The sequence below is a fragment of the Rhipicephalus sanguineus genome, chromosome 11, assembly GCF_013339695.2.
Source record: "Rhipicephalus sanguineus isolate Rsan-2018 chromosome 11, BIME_Rsan_1.4, whole genome shotgun sequence".
NCBI lineage: Eukaryota > Metazoa > Arthropoda > Arachnida > Ixodida > Ixodidae > Rhipicephalus > Rhipicephalus sanguineus.
Window position 1 is genome coordinate 53,289,792 of NC_051186.1, and position 18,502 is coordinate 53,308,293.

At 46.6% G+C, this 18,502-nt stretch overlaps 1 protein-coding gene across 2 annotated transcripts in view; it reads left to right on the plus strand.

The window, feature by feature from the left end:
* The window catches only part of LOC119373648 (leucine-rich PPR motif-containing protein, mitochondrial), a 54,692-nt gene that overhangs the window by 16,895 nt on the left and 19,295 nt on the right, over positions 1 to 18,502 (plus strand). The window contains exons 7-24 of one of the 2 annotated variants that reach the window (XM_037643704.2): positions 1,082 to 1,274; positions 2,143 to 2,319; positions 3,198 to 3,303; positions 4,476 to 4,513; positions 4,995 to 5,183; positions 7,165 to 7,252; positions 8,157 to 8,251; positions 8,912 to 8,969; positions 9,549 to 9,631; positions 10,054 to 10,131; positions 10,582 to 10,644; positions 11,734 to 11,781; positions 11,943 to 12,005; positions 13,309 to 13,567; positions 14,470 to 14,781; positions 15,514 to 15,620; positions 17,949 to 18,017; positions 18,078 to 18,168. In XM_037643704.2, the coding sequence (XP_037499632.1) occupies positions 1,082 to 1,274; positions 2,143 to 2,319; positions 3,198 to 3,303; positions 4,476 to 4,513; positions 4,995 to 5,183; positions 7,165 to 7,252; positions 8,157 to 8,251; positions 8,912 to 8,969; positions 9,549 to 9,631; positions 10,054 to 10,131; positions 10,582 to 10,644; positions 11,734 to 11,781; positions 11,943 to 12,005; positions 13,309 to 13,567; positions 14,470 to 14,781; positions 15,514 to 15,620; positions 17,949 to 18,017; positions 18,078 to 18,168 (2,117 nt within the window). The remainder of the gene's footprint in view (positions 1 to 1,081; positions 1,275 to 2,142; positions 2,320 to 3,197; positions 3,304 to 4,475; positions 4,514 to 4,994; positions 5,184 to 7,164; positions 7,253 to 8,156; positions 8,252 to 8,911; positions 8,970 to 9,548; positions 9,632 to 10,053; positions 10,132 to 10,581; positions 10,645 to 11,733; positions 11,782 to 11,942; positions 12,006 to 13,308; positions 13,568 to 14,469; positions 14,782 to 15,513; positions 15,621 to 17,948; positions 18,018 to 18,077; positions 18,169 to 18,502) is intronic. The other variant, XM_037643705.2, reaches the window with a different exon arrangement.

An 18,502-nucleotide genomic window follows, 5' to 3' on the forward strand; every position in this document is an offset into this window, starting at 1 on the left:
CTTCCTGCCCAAATTTCAGGTCCAAAACAGCATTAAATGAGCCCCCAACTCTGCCACATCTTTCATCTCTATATTGGAACCAGCATTTTCTTGAGTTAATACATTTGCGACCGTAGCGGAGCTTGAAAGGCAGCTTTGCTGCAATACGGGGGTGTGATGAGGTGAAGCATATTGAAAATTTAGGGACCACTTCCAAACTGACGTTGACCGTCTCTTGGCTAAGTTCGACCGTAACGGACCTTGAAAGGCAGCTTTGCCGCAATACGGGAGTGTGAGGAGGTGAAGCATATTGAAAATCTAAAGACCACTTCCAATCAGACGTTGACTGTCTCTTGCCTAAGTTCGACCGTAACGGAGCTTGAAAGGCAGCTTTGCCGCAATACGAGAGTGTAATGAGGTGAAGCATATTGAAAATCTGAAGGGGTCACTTTCAATCGGACGTTGACTGCATTTGTTTTTGGGAAGTTCGAATAGTAAAATTTCAGTGCGAATCGAATCGAATAGCAAACACTATTCGAAAAATATTCGAAATTTCGAATATTCGCACACCTCTACTAAAAACATAGTGTTGGGCACGAGCTTGCAGAAGTAGGAGTTGTAATAACTGTCTGTGTACCTAGATTTAGGTGCACGTTAAAGAACCCCAGGTGGTCGAAATTTCCGGAGGCCTCCACTACGGCGTCTCTTATAATCATATGGTGGTTTTGGGACGTTAAACCCCAGATATTATTATTATTAGTTGTAATAACTGTGCCATTTTACAGCAGTAGATCCTTTAGGGCACTGCGAGGCTAACTACTGCTATATTGAAGGGGGAGGGGTGTTTCCAAGAACCGGAATGCTCCTACAGTGCAAGAAATTAAGAATAGCAAATTTCGCATCAATATCCCTTATTGAAATTGAGCAAGAAGCAGCTGCATGCTCTGTTGATCATTGATTACAAAGCAAAATTCGGTTCAAAGGAGCAAGCTCTCAAGAAGGCTGAAACCCACGAGGTTATGGGGCAGCATTAGGAAGCACGCCCATAACGTCTCTGCTTTTCAAAGAGCAGTGATGCAGTAAGCAATGGGGGACCTTTCAGGAACGCTCAGCTGGAGCCTACTGCGGACACATTCCATGCGCTTCTGGTCGGCTGTGCCGAGCGAGGTGACCAGGCAGGCCTGGAGAGAGCGTTCCGAGAGGCTGACCGGGTCGAGACCTTCTTGCCCGATGAACTGCTGCTGGACGTGGTGCGCGTCCTGGCCTGCGCGGGCCACCACGGCATGATCGACATGGTACGCCACGGCCTTCTTTCCTTCCTTCCATTGTTAGCAGAGTACTACCACATCCCCTTCATCGTTGATGTGTAAAATTGTACGAATCAGCTACAGAGGCGCATCATACGCCGCATGTTACTTCAGCTGGCTGGAACCGGGCTGTGCATATTTATACTTGCTTCCTGAATAGACATCTAACACCCATTTAAGTGGAGACCCTGCTTTTTAAGATGTTTTTTTAATTCTTGATCAATTTTGATGAAGCATGCTGAATTTATACATATATGTGTTCACGTGCTGATTTCAAGTATGCAATTATTCTTCTAGTAAATTATGTAGTTTTTGAAATATCAAACATTCCATGTGTCTTTGGCAAGTAAGATTTTTCCTTAACTGTGAGAGTTACAAAGTAAATCAGCCTATCACAATAATCTGAAATGAGAAATGCATATGATAAAACAAGAATGGATGTTTCGAACCCGTTGGAACAAATGCTACGGTATGTTGAACATTCACGAGTGAATCGTATTCACGCTGGTATTTCACTCATGAATGTTCAATATACCATAAGGTCAAAAATGCAGCGTTGCAAGCTCGCAAAGCAGAGGCCATGCGACAGCGGAGAGCCAACGACTTCGAACTGTGAGCTCATGAAGCTGAAGCAATTTGTTAATGGAGAGCCGAAGCTAACACGCAAAGCCGAGGCAACACGTCAACAAGTGTTGCTGCCACTAGTACGGAGGGCAGCCAGGGCCACTGCAAGGAATGCAACAAGGGGGATCATCGTGCATAGACAATTTCGCTGTATGACCATCTTCACGGAATGGATGGGCCGTAGATTTTTTTCTTTGTCGCCCCTCGAGATACGATTGTGGGTATTGTGCAGGTGCTGGAAAGGACGCGCCGCCTGGCGGGCTACACCCAGGACTGCATCAACGTGTGCCTGCAGCTGCTGGCACAGGGCCAGGATGAGGTGGCCTACCGCATGCTCCTCACCATGGAGACGCCGCGCAATGAGTTCCACGGAAACTTCTTCGTCAGCCAGATGGTGCGGCGAGGCCTGGTGAGTGCCGCGTTGCATTGTACTGTAGAACCCTGCTTATACGTTTTTCCCATGTATGATGTTTCTGGCATCTGGTCCCAGCAAAAAATCTACAGACACCAATTTATCCGAATCCCGTCTTCACACGTCGTTGCCGCAGTGATCCTGCCTAATACGTTGCGAGTAGGCATGGGAGAATATGCGTGCGCTTCGAATATTCAAACGAATATTACAGCATTCGAATTTGCTTCGACACGAATTTACCTAACATTTCCGAAATTTCTAAGTATCTGAAAAAAACGAATAGACTTATTTTACTGCATGTAGCCTGCCTGAAAAAGTGGTTTCACTGCAGTGTGGGCACACTCTGCCGTGAAACCAGCTATTCAGGAGACATCTGTGCTGCTGCGAAAAACCCAGCGCTAGCGAGCGTACAGGCATGCAGCCCTCAAAGGTGGGCCGATCGCATGCGTATTTGTATGCGCCGTTTTCCAATTATTCATACCCTCTCACTCGTGGGCTTGTCAGCGAACAGCCATTTTTGATATGACAATCTGGTCTTTTATCAAGGTCACTTGTCATTTCAAATTGCCATATTTCATTGTTGCCTGGATAGGAATGCATGACCATCGTGGTTGCCTATAGCAACTGAAGTGTTGCATTAGCATTGCTAAGCACGTGGATATATGTCCGATTGCAGACATAGAGGAAGGAAAGAGTTAGGAGGGAGAATTTCACAATGCGATAGAAAGAAAGAAGGAAAGAAATAAAAAGTAGTACATCAGGGACGCAGACACAAAACTTCATTTGCCCCCATTTTTCCGATAGGGCAAGCGCTCCTGAATTTTTTTACGCTGCTACCTTTGTCACATGGTGGCCGTTTGCATTCCTTTGTGCAGCCCCTCGAGCGTATCCTTCACTACTGCAAGGACCTCCAGAGTCGGGGCCTCAACAGTCGTGCCCTGGTGCGCTGCGCAGAAGTGGCCCTTACCAACCACCGAACTGGTACGCGTTTTCCCGTGTCTACCACACTCAACCTGTACTTTTCTTACGTGTGTGAAAACACGGTGAAAATTGATGCGCACGTTAGCACAGGCAACATCGAAAACGTGGCAGCCGTGATGTAGCTGCAGCTCCTACAATTGCTTCTGGTGCATGCAGTCAGAAATTGTATAGCCTTCGTGGTTATCAAATCAAGGGTGCATTGTAATACAGTAAATAGGACGGATGAGAATGTTAAGATGACTTTATGGCTTATTTAAGGGGGGACATGGGTCCTGAAATTTTTTTCTTAATTCTTTGTCGATTGAGATGAAACTTGCAGAGTTTATGCATATTTGTGTGCAGATTTCAAATATGCAATTATTTTTCTAGTATAACATGTAGTTTTTAAAATATCAAACATTTCATATGCTTTTTGGGAGCCCCAGTTTGCCTAAACTGAGAGAGTTACAAAGTAATTAAGCACATCAGAATGACCTGCAATGAGTACAGAGTGCAAGAAAACAAGAATGGATGTTCTAAACCCATTTGAACAAAAGTTATGGCACGATGAACATTCCAAACTATCGAGAGGCACAAAAGCACTGTCTCCTAAAAATGAACTGGCAGTGCGGTATTTGTCATTGAAGAGCTCTAAAATGGTAACGTCCTTGCTGCTGAAAGTTTGGGCACATCATGAATAAATGAGTTACCATTAGCAGTTGATCTCATTAGTCACTAATGGGCTCTTCTTTGTTTCATAGTAAGAAGCTATGAGTTCTTAGTAAGTTTATTAGCAAGAAGTTAAGACAGCGTTTTATGTCGAGGTGGTACAAAACCTTTTCTGCAAAATGTACTTGCGGTTGGCTTGATTTCCACTCTCGGAGGACAAAATAATGTACAACCTTTCCGCCAGTCAAGGCGTCATCTTGGCATAAACCACAATTGAACCTTACTGTGAAGTAAGGTTCAATGAAAAATTCTGTGAAGCACTTTTCAGACTCGTGATCCAGCCCCACTGAGCTACTGTTAAATTTTGCAAGATCCCAATTCACACAACAGGAGCTTGTAGTATTCCTGGCGCATTTTAGATAAATGAACCGTTTCCGAATAATGTTCACAGTGTCCAGTTGCAAGTGAGCCTTCGCGTTTTACTTGTTGGTGCTTTATACAACTGCAGTTCATCTAAATTGCAGATCTGGCTCTGCCGCTCCTTCGAGAGATGCACCAGCAGGTGAGCACTGTGTGTTTTTTAAAAATGATGTATTTCTCTCCACAATTGGTTCACATGTGTTGCTTAACTGTTTTCCTACCAGATTCAGGAAGTAGTTTTGAGCATCCATAGTAGCACGCAATGTTGCCACAACGTTGAGGCAACTTTCTCAATGTGGCAGCAACGTGTCAACATTTGGTGCTACTAGGGATGCAGTGACATTTATACTTTAGGGGCAGAGTGAACGTGCAGTCCCATGTTATTTCTATTTATATTAAAGAACTGTTGATGTTTGAGCCATGAATCAGTGATGGCTTCATTATTTGCATTCGACTGTATGAACCTGTTTGTTCTGCACATTTTAGACTTGCGCACGTCCTCAGTGGCGCAATCTTGTACGCGTTCTAAAATGGAACGGAGGCGGTCCGTTCTATTAGCCGCACGTGATTGGTCAATGTAGCACCGTAACGTCTGTCACAGCTCACATAACTTTTCTGCACAGGGGATGCCGCTACGGACGCACTACTTCTACCCATTGGTTTTGGCCCAAGGGAACAATGAACAGGGCGTCTATGATGTGCTCAAGTCCATGTTGGACCTCGGAGTGGACGTCAACTACGACCTGCTGGCCGAATACGTCTTCCCGGCAGTCAACACCGAGGACACTGCCGCCGTGGTGGAGAAACTAAAGGTGAGTCTTGTGTGGTCTTGTACGGAGTTGCCTTGGGGCTTATGTCTTGTGGGCAGCTTGTTTTGGAGTATGATACACTGAAACCTCCATATAACGAATTAACAGTTTTTGTTTTACTGTATTTCGTTTAATGATAATAAAGTTCAAAAAAAAAGTTCAAACAGTTATAACAAAGTAAATGAAGAACAGTCATGTAATAGCTAGAGTTACGAATATGCGCTTATAACAAATTTTTGGATATAGTGATGTTACTTTCGTGTCAGATGTGACCTCGTTGTAATGACGTTCAAGTGTGGCTGGCTTGGCAAGTTGGTACATCTTCAGAAGAAAGTCAGGAGCACTTACGACGAGGGACTTAGTATCTTGTTTCTCTCTTTCATTGTTCGTTGTCGTGAGCACTGTTAACCTCTGAAGCTTGTTTAGGCATTTCTCAAGTCTTAGTGCTGTGCATGCACACTGGAGTAAAATGAAATCAAGATTGAAATTGGCCACCTGAAACGCGAAAAGTACAATCAAACTGCGGGTGCAGCAACACGCACTTATTTCCATAAAAATGGTGCGACCTCGGGTATCAGCGAGATTGCTTCGCATACAGATTTTGGAAGCTCTGCAATGGCCACTCGTGCATTGCTATTCTTGTTGATAGCGTTACCGTCAGTACCTACTAAGCATGTCTGCATGAGTGTGGCTCAACAAACCACAGCAGTACAAAGGCGGTTCGGTCGAGTGATTACCGCACCATTTTCAGGAGGTCCTGATTTGTTGATGCCTCCGTTTTAGGATGTTGCTGGTAATGGGTGGCGATTACGCGCCATCTTTCGCATATTTTAACCTTAACGAGATGTATCTCATGCCTCGGTACAGTCAAATCCCGCAATAATGAAATTCCTGAACAACTAAATTCCCGCAACTACGAAATATTTTCTTGTCCCCGGCGAACACCCATAGGATTCAATGCATTTCATATTTCTCAACAATGAAACGTTGCTGAACTGCAGCCCCGCAATAACGAAAATTGACGCAACATTTCCTGCACGTAATATGCTCGTGCAAGATCAGCGGACAGCAAAATGTGCTCAAATGCCTCTGCTGTACACTTGAATTGCACAGAAAACTAACCACATTACACTTGCGTGGGCGCTGCCATCTTTGTTTACAGTATCGGCACGCTGCCAGAAGTAGTTGCTCACGCCGGATGTCTTCATGGCCACCATGTTGTTTAACTTATACTTTTTTTTTTATGTGCTGTCGCATCTCCATCGGCTTGTTACCGGCACGTGACTATGCTTTGTGTAACTACAGCGATGCATCGTGTACTGTGCGCAGTTCGTGTGGTGCTGCTTTCGCGAAGTGTCAAATTGCAGTTTTAACCGCGTGGTGTGCAGCTACTACAGCGAAAAAAAAAGTGATTGGCAGCTTGCTTCAGCCAGCTGAGATACCTCGTCCAACCAAGAAGCTAAAGTTCTTGACTGTTCGTGAGAAGATGACCATCATCAGTGAAATTGAAAAGGGAAGGAAGAAGATTGACGTCGCTGAAGAGTACGGAATCGTGTGCAGCTCGCTTTCTACAATTTTGAAAAACAAAGCTGCCATACCCAGCGCGCTTGGGAGTGGTAAACCTGTGCAGCACAAAACAATGGTGGCACCGACATTCGCGGACGTCGACAAGGCTGTGTTCGCATGGTTCACGGAACAGCGAACTAAGTGCCGCTATCTTGCCGATGATGATGTCGCAATGATGATGGCGCACAATGATGGTGTCGCGATGGATCACTTGCTGCGCAGCAAAGAATGATGTATGCGTTTGCTGCATGGCAAAGGCCAACCAGCCAAGCTAACAGACTTTTGGCAATAAACTGTCGTTTTTCTGGTAGTTTCCTTACTTCTATTGTGTTATTTCATGGTAACGAAATTTTCCTTTTTCCCTGCCAATTTCGTTATTGTTGGGTTCGACTGTATATCACAGACTTTGTACTCACAGGGCCTGGGCCTGAGTGTGTCTTCCATCGTGAATCCTCTGGTCCTGTACCACCTCCAGGCTCACAACTTGGGCAAGGCCCTTGCTGTCGGTGAGTTACCGGTACCGGTAGTAACGAATGCGGGGTGCAGCTCGTTGCCGTGCAGTTCTAATGACCCGGGCTGAAGCATACAATTCATTCTTCATTTTAAAGAGTTCGTAGGGCAAACACGTCAGTGCTGAAAGATAAGCAGCGCACTGATGTAAGGAAAACAAAGAGAGATGCACACGAGCGCTGTGTATGCCCCACTTTGCTTTTCTTACGTCACTGTGCTGCTTTTTTTTTTCAGCACTTCCATGTGTGCGCTTTAAACTCTTTAAAATGTGCATTAAGCAACTCGCCCACATTGCTGTTCTTCAAGACATTTCATTGGTAGTTGGTAATCAAAGATAAATGTTCCTGCAAAAGAAACCTTCAGGTTATGGAATGCAAGTGGCCTACAGGCTGAAGAACTTGAAATCATCGCTTGAGCACTGCTCGAACCTAAACAGCTTGCATACACAAGCAGAATGCATGCCTCTTGCTATACCTAATCTAAAAATCCGATGAAGACTACTTGAGCAATGGATGTGCGTATGTTTGGAGGGCTGGAATTACACCCACATGCATCGAGGTCCATGTGCGTGTACATTTGTTCAATTGTTACTGCTCAAGTGTGGCAACAGTGCAAGTATGGCAGTGCCTGTGCAACCATTGGCTTAAATGTTACCACACTGGGGCGAAGCTAACAGATAATGAGGTACAGAAAAGGTGCAGGAAATATAGGTGATGGTTTTTGTTGTGAGACAAAAAGGTGCTCCAAAGTGCGCAGCTGCGTTTGGAGTTACCTGTGGCTGACAAAACACAGAGATACTTGGAAACAAGCGCAAGTAGTGGAGTAGTGTATCAACGAATCACAACATCACTCTGAAATTACCCGCTGAACATACCATGAGCCTCTTTGGTGTATCTGCAGCAGAGCAGTATCCGGTGAACCTAGTGGCATCGGTGCTGGTGCCATGTCTGACTGCCTGCTATCGGGAAACTCGCCAAGCCATGCCTGCTGTCAAGGTAAGGATGGGACGAAAACCTCTCATGTCCAGTCACTTTGCAGGGTTTGTTGATTCCCCTCGTGCATAAAGGAACACCCCAACCTTTATCCTCTTTTATGGCCTGTTGTCACAATATCGCAACATATCGAACCTGATCTCATGAATTCAAAGAGGATGCTTGGGTTAAGAAATCTTAATTTGGGTATTGCCTATGGTCGTCTGGCAGTAGCTCTTCAACATGTCCCTATTTCAGACTTCCAGAAAAATAAATTTGGGCATGTTGCTTTCAGGGAGGGTGAACGCTTCAGAAATAGTGGTGCTGCATGGAGCGCGACTGGCCCGCGTGTTCCAGTGCACAATCCTCCTCCCATCTTGTACAAAAGAACGACTATTGCTAGTGGACACGTCCTTCACGACATGCGTGCACTGTTGGGCGCTGCGTATGTAGGTTGTCACGGACACACAACTGAAATTTTCTATCACCTCGAGAGCAGGCAGTGGTCGTAACGAACTCATGTTTAGAACAGTGCAATCTTAGTTCATTTCTCAACTCCACTATGGCGAGGATTCACTGTATGTTCTAGTAGAGGTTCACTCCTTTGTTCCCAAGTCTTTCAGTGTTCAGTGTCCGCGTTGTCGACAATCGGCATGACATTGACATTCTCAAAATTGCCCACAGCTTCTCTCCTTGGTACTGCAAGGCCCTGAGTCCACTGCTACTGGAACGAGCCGCACAGGTAAGAAGATGGTCACTGAAATGAAACGCCAAGTCAGTTCATGCCGATAAATTATTCTTTCAGAACTCTACTGTTGTTGATTTCACTATTGTGGATTCATTATTTGAAGAGAGAATGAAGTTTTAAGTTTCACGTTTAAATTTAGTGCGAAAACCCTAGCACTCGAATGTCTGTGTCGCATCACAGATTTCAATGTCTTTTTAGTTGCAGGAATACCGAGTGACATTCTTGTTTCTCTCTCAATCATTTCCAGTTGGGCACTTACTTCCGGTTTTCCGTATACTCAGAAAAAGTGTTTTAAAACATAAAACTGGTACGAAATCGGTGGTTTTAGGTCAAGTAGAGAGATATATCATAGCGTAAGCTTAATATAAGGAGATAAAGGCCAATTAGCTGTCAGGATAATTAATTAATATTAATTGAATGAGTTCATTGTAAGAGCACACGGTTTTTCTTGTGAGCAGCTGAGATTGTTGTGGCACCTGGCAGAGCAGATTTCAAACATGTGTATCCACGAAGTTATATAAGGCGTTGCATGTTTGCAAAGTGTCGACATGCTTATAATCCCTGTATGCGCAGACTGGGCAGGAAAGTTCTTGACAGAGTGTCTGGTGGAGCCGCCTGCTGACCTGAGTAATCTGATCCCAGAGCTTCTGGCAAATGTGAGTTGTTCTCTCTCTCTCTCTCTCTTTTTCTGTGCATGCATGCGCAAAGCTTTTTGAGAGGCCACTTGAGATAGGTGGCAGGATGAGCATACGTCAATAATGTCAGGAACACAATTGGACACTGGGCTTCATGGACTTTAGAGCAGATTGTAATCTATTCGTAGCAACTGCGTAATGGCTTTAAGGGTGCCGGTGGGCGTCCTAGCCTGAGAGGACCAAAGTCACGTGCACCGGCACATGCATCACATGACGAGTGTTGATGCAACCTTTCATCTTTGTTAGTTGATTCCAGGCCTATTCGGAACGATACCAACTTGTTCGACAATTTGTAACGAACTGCTTGCCAGTTCTCCGTGTTGCTTTAGACACGGGGAGGCAGCCTAAAGCTCTGCTCTACTTCACGTGGTTTGCATTCGCAGAAGGTGCACATCTCCCGGTCGGCAGCAGACCAGCTGAGGACACGTCACGGACAATCTCTCGGCGGTTCCATCCTTGATGTAAGTAGCCTGTTGTAGTCTGTGGAGATTGCGCCGCTTTTTGACTGCTTTTGCTGTAGGCTTAGCCGTGAGGACCTTTCTTCAATTGCTTGACATTTCTTCTGGTGCCATGGAAAGTAAACCAGCAAGCTTGCAAACCTGTAATGCTTGGGCAATTGGCTCATCTGTATAAAATGCAAAATGTAAGGCTGTCTGAAATTTCAGGCTAACCCTCTCATATGTCGTGTGAACCGACGTACTACCTGCAAATTTAGCTATTTCCATCTCGGCCAGTATTGAACGTTACCTCCGTCTTTTGGCAGTAGTCTCCCCAGATAGCAATTAGGAGACCCTTTATTTGCACGAGATGCACCACTGAGTGTTGGCGGTGTCTTTCACTGAGAAATCGGTAGGGCACGATGCGAGCCGCCGCTTGTCTCTGCTGACCGTGCTCTTTCTCCAAACCCCCAGATGTTGGACCAGATATCAGCGGAGAAACTGGACGACTTCAGTGACTCTAGGCTACCTTCTCAGGTAATATAATGCAGCACGATTCGCTGTCATTGTCATAGTGTATCAATGTGGTGGCCAATCTCGTGTTGGGCACGTATTCTGATTACCGAATCAGTTGCCTTCCTAGGCACTCATTGCGAATGATTGCGGTGCTCTTGTTTGTAAAGTGAGATCGCTCGTGTGCAAGCTTTAACCCTTTCGCTCCCGTTGACGAGTAGTCGTCATGAGATTGTGTACCAAAATGACCGAAGACGACTATACTCGTCATCAACAAAAATTGGTCCCACATGGACCCAATGGCGACTATATGCATCATAGTTGTGTTTCTTGATGCTAGATGGCCACACTTTTCCATGTTGTGCCATTTGTGTCTCGGATTTCATTTTATTGCCATCTTTCATTGTATTGCCATGTGGTGAAGCCATCTTCAAGTTTTTTTTTTTACGCAATTTGTGAAATGAAGGAACCCCACTGAATTGAAAAAATGGTACCATTTCATTCAGAAAAAAAAAAGCTCTACAAATTGAGTGAAAAAAAATTTTCAATGATTCTGGAACAATTTTTTTCTTTTTTCATGGTAGCAGAAGAGTTAACGATGAATACTTCAAGGCATATGCGATTCTGCAGTTAATTAGACACTTGTGATGTTGGTCGCGAATATCGTAGTGTGGACATGCCTGAAAGCTGGTTATGACACAGTTCCTTTGTCAATTTATTTTTGTTTTTCGTAATGGTCTTCAATTGCATAGCAAAAAAAACCAGCACACATTCACAATGCAGAAAAGAAAGAAGCACACCACCACAGCACTGTGGTGGTGTGCTTTTTTCTTCTCTGCATTGTGAATGTGCACTGGTTCTTTTTATTAGTGTTTCACCAACCAGCCCAAGTTAATATATTGAGGTTTTCAATCGCAGTTTTGTGTTTAGCGTAGCACTTGACTGTAACAAATCTGTATCATGCAATATTATAACTGATGCTAAAGCGTAGAACTACAGATGCCAAATCTTCAACATGGTCCACGGTTACAAACGTATTCAGTTGTTTTCGTTGTATCGGCCACCCACTTTTCAGCAAGTAATACTCACTTGCACTCTCACGCTTCCTTCCAGAACGACATGGGCATCGAGGAGTTGGAGGCCCATCTCTTGGAGTTGCAGGTGCGTTGTCAAGTCAAGTTCAAATAATTTTCCTTGCGTACATGACAACGTGGCCAGTGATATTCGTCACTCTTGGATGTCTTGTAGTTATGAAACCATGCCTGTGGCACGCTCGTACACAGGTAGAACTGCAACTCCCGTTATGTCTCTCCCTGTTTCAGAGCAAAGGCATGAACACTCGGGGGGCCCTTCGCCGGCTCCTGCTCCTCCACTGCCGCTTCAGGGTAAGCCCATTCTCCAAACCTGACAGTGGGGAAAAGGTTGCTGTTTGTCACAAAATGGGTCGATGTCAACAACTCAGTGACGCTGAGGTTTCTAAATTGCTACAAGAAGTTTATTTTGCATATTTACAATTGGGTTAGGGAGCTAAAAGAGGATGCTTCGTCTTTCATTGCTCGAACGTCTCCACTTGTCCCCCGTGTCCGAAAAGCCAGCCACTCTCTCTCTTCCTCATTGGCAGCGCTGTCCGGTCCAGTAAAGGGAAAGTACGAGGCTGGTCATAATGCTGTTCCCAGACACATTGCGCAGGTGTCCCAACCACACTGCCTCCCCTGCGAGAAAGCTGGTGTCGGCCACAGACACCGCGACGACCCGAGTAAAAGGGATTATCTTTAGCTCTGTTTTAAAGGGGTACTGACACCAATTTTTGAAGCTGAGTTTACTCCGCTATACAAATCTCTTCTCTACAGAGACGGCTCTGTGCAATTGTGAAGCTCAGTAAATGCTGGTAAGATATTTTCATTTTTAGGTCAATTTTCACACTGCATACTTAGTGACATTGGCACTAGTGTATCGTCGGGCTACAGTACCAATTATGGTGAGTTCACGCACCAGTGCAGCTAGTTTGGTGACGTCGGGTACCAAGAAATACAAAATGGCCGCTTGAGTGTCATTAACACAGCCACAGAGTGGAGCTGTGGTGCAAACGTCACAAGATCTTGTGCGAGCACGTGACGAGAGCCTCATACTGTGCCGTGACGTAAACCAGCCAACCAATCTTCCTGCCCGTTGAATCATATCTGGAGGAAAAGGGTGTCAGGCTGATACAGCCTTTACCTTCTTCTTCAGTTTTCTGTGTTAAGGCGTTCCTCTGTTAACCGAAAACCTCAATAACAATATAAAAACTAAAATGAAATGTCTGGTCATCAATTGAGCCATTGCTCAACGTCCCCCTGCATCGTCATCCTCAGCCTGACTACGCCCACTCCAGAGCAAAGCCCTTTCCCTCGTTTTGCCAATGAATCTGGTCCTGTGCTTTCTATGTCCACACTATCTTGGCCTACTTTTTTATCTCATCTGCCCCCTAACTTTCTGTCTCCCCCACGCACACTTGCCTTCTCTTAGAATCCAGGTTGTTCCTCCTAATGACCAGTGGTTATCTCACCTTCGTGCTAAATGCACTGCCCATGCCATTTTCTTCTTCTTAATTTCGACTAAAATGTCCTTAACACCCATTTGTTCTCTGACCCACTGTGCTCTCTTCTTCCTCCTGCATGCCGTGTGTCAAGCCTGTTTGCTTCCGTGCAGCACACGGAGCGGGCCCTGTCGGTGGCCGAGCAGCTGCGTCAGGACGGCTGCACCTTCACGGGTGCTATGCACGCCCAGCTGCTCGATCTGTTTGTGTCCATGGGCGACCTGGAGCGGGCGCGGGACCACCTGAAGCAGGTGCACGAGGTGGACCCCTCGTTCCGGCTGGACACCCACAAGTTGCTCGGCCTCGCCACCCTCGAGGCCAGCCGAGGCCACACCGACGAGGCCCTGCGCCTGCTGGAGAAGGACCAAGGTGGTTGCGGTTCTTTAGAGGAAATTTCACCCCCATTTGGTTGTTTGTTTTGTTTTCATGTACCATAGAATCACTGGCAATTGCTGCTTGCGCTCTTAGTGTATGAACACCGGTGAGACCTATGTGAACACCAGGGGCACAGTCTTGTACACATTCTGTGATTGAATGGAACAAAACATCATGAGGGAACGAGAGGGAGCAAAACATCCAGTAGACGAAGGGGAAGCGCCTCGGCCCAAGCGCTTGTGTTTCAATCCAATCGAAGTCGTCCGGAGACCATTCTATTGGATGGAACAGTGTCTCCGTCCATTCTGTGCCCATTCTTTGCCTAGCAGACAACAAAATGATTGACAGCACTGCCCTTTGCGGTTGCTGTTTTCACGTTAACCAATTCCATGCAATTCGATAGAACATTCTATTGTACACAGAACGTGTACAAGATTGCGCCTCAGTTAGACCTAAGTCTGCCGGACTTGCATAGGGCTGATGCAGCCCTGATACAGCACTGAGTTAGCCCAGGCAGACTTGTTCCTGTTCCCAAATCTCAAGCGAAGCCTGAAAGGTCGCTATTTCGATGGTGTTCCCGTCATCCAGCGGCCTGTCACTGCATCTCTGAAAGAGGTCATGGCAGCCTACTTTCAGGAAGCCTTTGCAATGTGTGAACTGTGTTGGAAGTGGCGTATCGACAGCCAAGAAAACTATTACGAAGAATTTCATTTATAGTGTGTGCCAATAGGATCAATATATTCGTTTTAGCAGCCCCTGTCTCATTACTTTACAGACAGACCCTGTAATGAGTAAATGTGGTAGGCCAGTTGCTGGGTAGTACAAGAAAAAATAAAGGTGCTCCTGGGGCTTTGCCCGGCAGGTTCCCATCGTGACCGAAGTGTCCGTCCGTTATCTAGGATGCAGTAACGATGGTGACCGCCAGGCACAGCAGTCCGGTCTCGATCGGGCAGCCGCACGCCTGCTGACGGCCCTGGCGGAGCAGGGTGGCCCAGTGGAGCGCGCCCTGCAGCTGCTGCTGGAGCGATGCTGGGTGAGCCCGTCGGCCACCTTGCTGTCGCCTCTAGTGCGGGCACACCTGGTGAAGGAGGACGTGCCGGGGGCCCTGAAGACGTTCGAGGAGTGCGCCCGCCGATACCGGCTCACGCCCCTCAAAGGGGAACTCTCAAGGCAGCTCATCAACCAGGGGCGCTCGGAAGAGCTGCAGAAAGGTAAGGGCATCACGCATTTCGTTTGAGCTGTTCTTTAAAGGGGCCCTGCAACACTTTTTCAAGTAATCATCGAATGGCTTCTTTAAAGGAGTTTATTGCCTCATGAATCGACTGCCGCAAAAAGAAATTTGTAGAATCCATCAAGGAGGAGCGGAGTTACAGGGATTTGTCGCGCACTTTAAGTGCTTTCTCTCTCCTGTCGTACCAGCAAGCGCACTGAAAGCTACACAAGGGGGGGAGAGGGACAAGTGGTAAGGGGGCAAGAAGCTATGTCCGTTCTGTCAGCACGTCATGACCTTGAACACTTTGTTTTCTTTTTTTCCATCGAACTCGCAGCTTACTTTCAGTGTGATCGTGAGCCAAGCGCGCAGGCGTGTTGCAGCATCTCGCGGCGGGAGCGGTAACTATGCAGCTGTCTTGCCCAGTACAAGCGAAGGCGTATCTGCACACTTTAAGCAAGAAAAGATTCTAATAAAAAAAAAGTGTATGGCATTTCAACACTAATATAGAGACCATTAACCATGTGAGTAAAAGGTCACATGATCGAACTCATGCATCTTCGCTTTCTTGTTGGGTGGGTCGCCAAAAGTCTGCATCTAATGAAAAAAACGGGGGCTCGTTTTAGCCAATACGATAGCCAGTCTTTCCATTAGTGGGGTTATCTCAATTCTTGTTCAGAGCGGTTGTCTGTCCCTTTAATCGTTGCCATTTCTCGCTTTACACTTCTTCCAGTGGTGGACATCAGCACAGAGGTGCACGGCGAGGCCAACACCCTGTTTGACCTGACTGCCTACTTCCTCGAGTGTGGCCACGTACGGCAGGCACAGAAGATCCTTGAGGTCAGTTGAACAGCAGTCATAGAACTCACGATGATGATGAGCCGTGACGATGAACAAGCGTGACATGCAGCAACGCGTGACAAGCCGCGGGATCATGACACCGTTAGCCAAGCATACATGAGACACTGCTGTCATTTATTTCATTTTTATCCGCACTGCCCTACAGGCAGCTCAGTGGAGAGAAGTGTCTGTGTATGTGTGTCGGGGGGGAGGGGGTGCACGTGATATAAAATATGTATGGTGACAAATTCACGAAAAATGCAACATTTATGTACATACGGGAAAGGGCACTGTAACACGGCAAGAATACGAGGCATCGTAATGCGGAAAGAGTACAAATTATATATAGTGTGAATGCTGTATTTCAGATAAATCGTTATGGATAGATTCGCAACAGTCTTTGTGTGGTAGCGTGTCAGTATAAACTGTAAATTAAAATAATATAGCCAGCAGCAAAGCCAGGACAGTAGCCATGAAGCGCCAGGATGAGCAGACCGTCACTGAGAGCGGGAAACCGAACACAACATGTGTGCTCATTTGAAGCAAGCCCTACCTAAGTATCCCAGCTTCGTGTGTATTTGAAGACACTCGGACCTAACAGAGGAATTGCATTGTATGTATGAAGCTCTTGAAAAGTTTTGGCCATCAAACAACGCTTCTGGGACAGTTCTGAAGGGCCTGGAAGTTTTGCTGTCTTTGACGGACGAGCTACACACTTTTCAAAAATCTGTTTGAAGAATAGGACTGGACTAGATAAACAGACATTTCTCTCGTAATATCACTTCTTGTGTAGTTCTCAAGAAGTTGCATTAGTTGCATATACAGCATAGACCGCTTATAACGTAAGTCGCCGGAGTCGCGAATATCCGCACTATAAGCGGTACCGCACTATAACCAAAACAACATTTTTGAAAAGTTGCACGTGTACAAAACATGACCAACAGGCAGGCGCGCGATTCCGACTATCGCGGCATGCAACTGGGGCGTAAGTTTGCATCTGCTTACATTTGAAAATGTTGAACTGTTAGCGTCCGCGGACCTGCGGTGCCGACATAACGAACGCGGAAAAAATGCGCCGTCACGGGAAGTCGCCGCGGTAACACACTGCGCGTCCGCGATGTCGAAAACGGTGGCGACCACAAACCACCACTCGAGTGTTTCACACGCATGCCCGCGTTTTCGTAAAAGATGCAAGTCACCCCTTCTAAATGCAACAATTGCAAAATGTTTCATTGACTCGGCACCAAACCGCAACTTCTGTAGTCCGCAGCCGCCGACATGGCAGCTAGCGCTCGTTAGGCTTAGCGTGCGCGTTGCAACTTGGCATGCCACCGCGAGAAGCTTGCCCTAGGCAACACGGAGATCGGGAGTAGAAGAGATCGCACTCGTGAGCTAAACCGAGGGCATCACGCGTGAAACGAAGTTTCGGTTCGCGATCGGGAGAACAGCCGCGGCAACTATCCTGAAAAAGTCTTTCAAGCTTGTCCTGAAAAAGTCTTTCAAGCTTGTAAGTCCGCCAGTTGGTGGCAAAGGCGAAAGCTCAATCGCGTCTCAAAGCATTGTTACTTGCGGGGGAATCGAGGTTGCACGCGCGATATCTGCGCTCTACGACGAACCAACGACGAAGCGCGCATGTCAAGCGGCCGAAGGGGGCAAAGGCTTCTCCGTCGGCCGCGCAACCGCTCCCCCTCCTCACACCACGCACCTGCGCCGGGCTGCTGTCCCCCACAGCCATCCCTTTTTTTTTTTCTCCCCCCGCTCCTTGTTCTCCTTGTTCGTTCGTTCCGCGTCCCCTCCTCCTTTGTAATGCCGTCGCCGCTCTCTCCCCCGCCGGCGCATCTCCGCTGAGAAGCACGCTCGCACCCTCGTATCTCTGAGAATGTTCCGGCAGCCGCATTATAACCGGTCTTTCATCTCGGGGGTCTGCACAATAAGCGGTATGCGTATACATGGAGTTCTATGGGAGAGTAAACGGGAGTCAGAAAAAACCGCATTATAGCCGGTACTGCACTGTAAGCGGTTACGTTATAAGTGGTCTGAGCTGTACATTACAAGCTTCACTCGAACCCCCTTGTTATAGTATAGGTCCGTGAATGCTTTTCTGGGCGCATGGTTCCTATACGTGTCAAGATGCAAATGCGGAGAAATATTTACTTGCATGCAGAAATGCCTGCATAGCTGTGTTTTGCTTCACAGTAAAGAAGCTCAGCTTGACAAAAGTAATGCAAAGTCCTTTGCCATGGTGCACATCATTAGTTACTTGTGCTTTGGCTGCGTAAAACATCAAAATTTAATTTTTCAATTTCGGGGACTGTGAACTTTACGCAGACTCCCGGACTGCGCGCAAGGCATCAGCGGCTGAACCAGATCTGCGAGAACTTCCTGCGGCGTGGCATGGTGCGTACTTGAAACGACCTTTCGAGGAAGGGTGGGTCTTGACGTGACTGGCACACGCAGGTGACGCAGTTGGAGCAGCTTGTCGCCATCACGCGAAACCTCTTCGACGTCAACAGAGACAGCCTGTACCAGTCCCTGTTCAGAGCATACGGTGAGTTATTTGGCACTCGTCTTTTCATCTGTTTATTTTGCATTCAAAGTTCGTTGAAAACAATCAAAGCAGCATCACCAGCTAGACCAGCTCTCTAGCAATCTTGCTGCATACTTTGTATTCGTGTTGCACAAAGTAAAGTTGCCGAAAAGACTCATAGGAAACGCGCTAAGTGCATATTTTAGAAATTTCGCACTTTTTGTTCTAATGCAGCTATTAACCCATTGTGGTCTAAAACTTTTACCTGCTTTCCGGCCACTCTGGTCCGAATATTCATTTTCATTTTATTAAATCTGTCAGCCCCATTTGGGCTATAACGGGGGTGGAAACAACA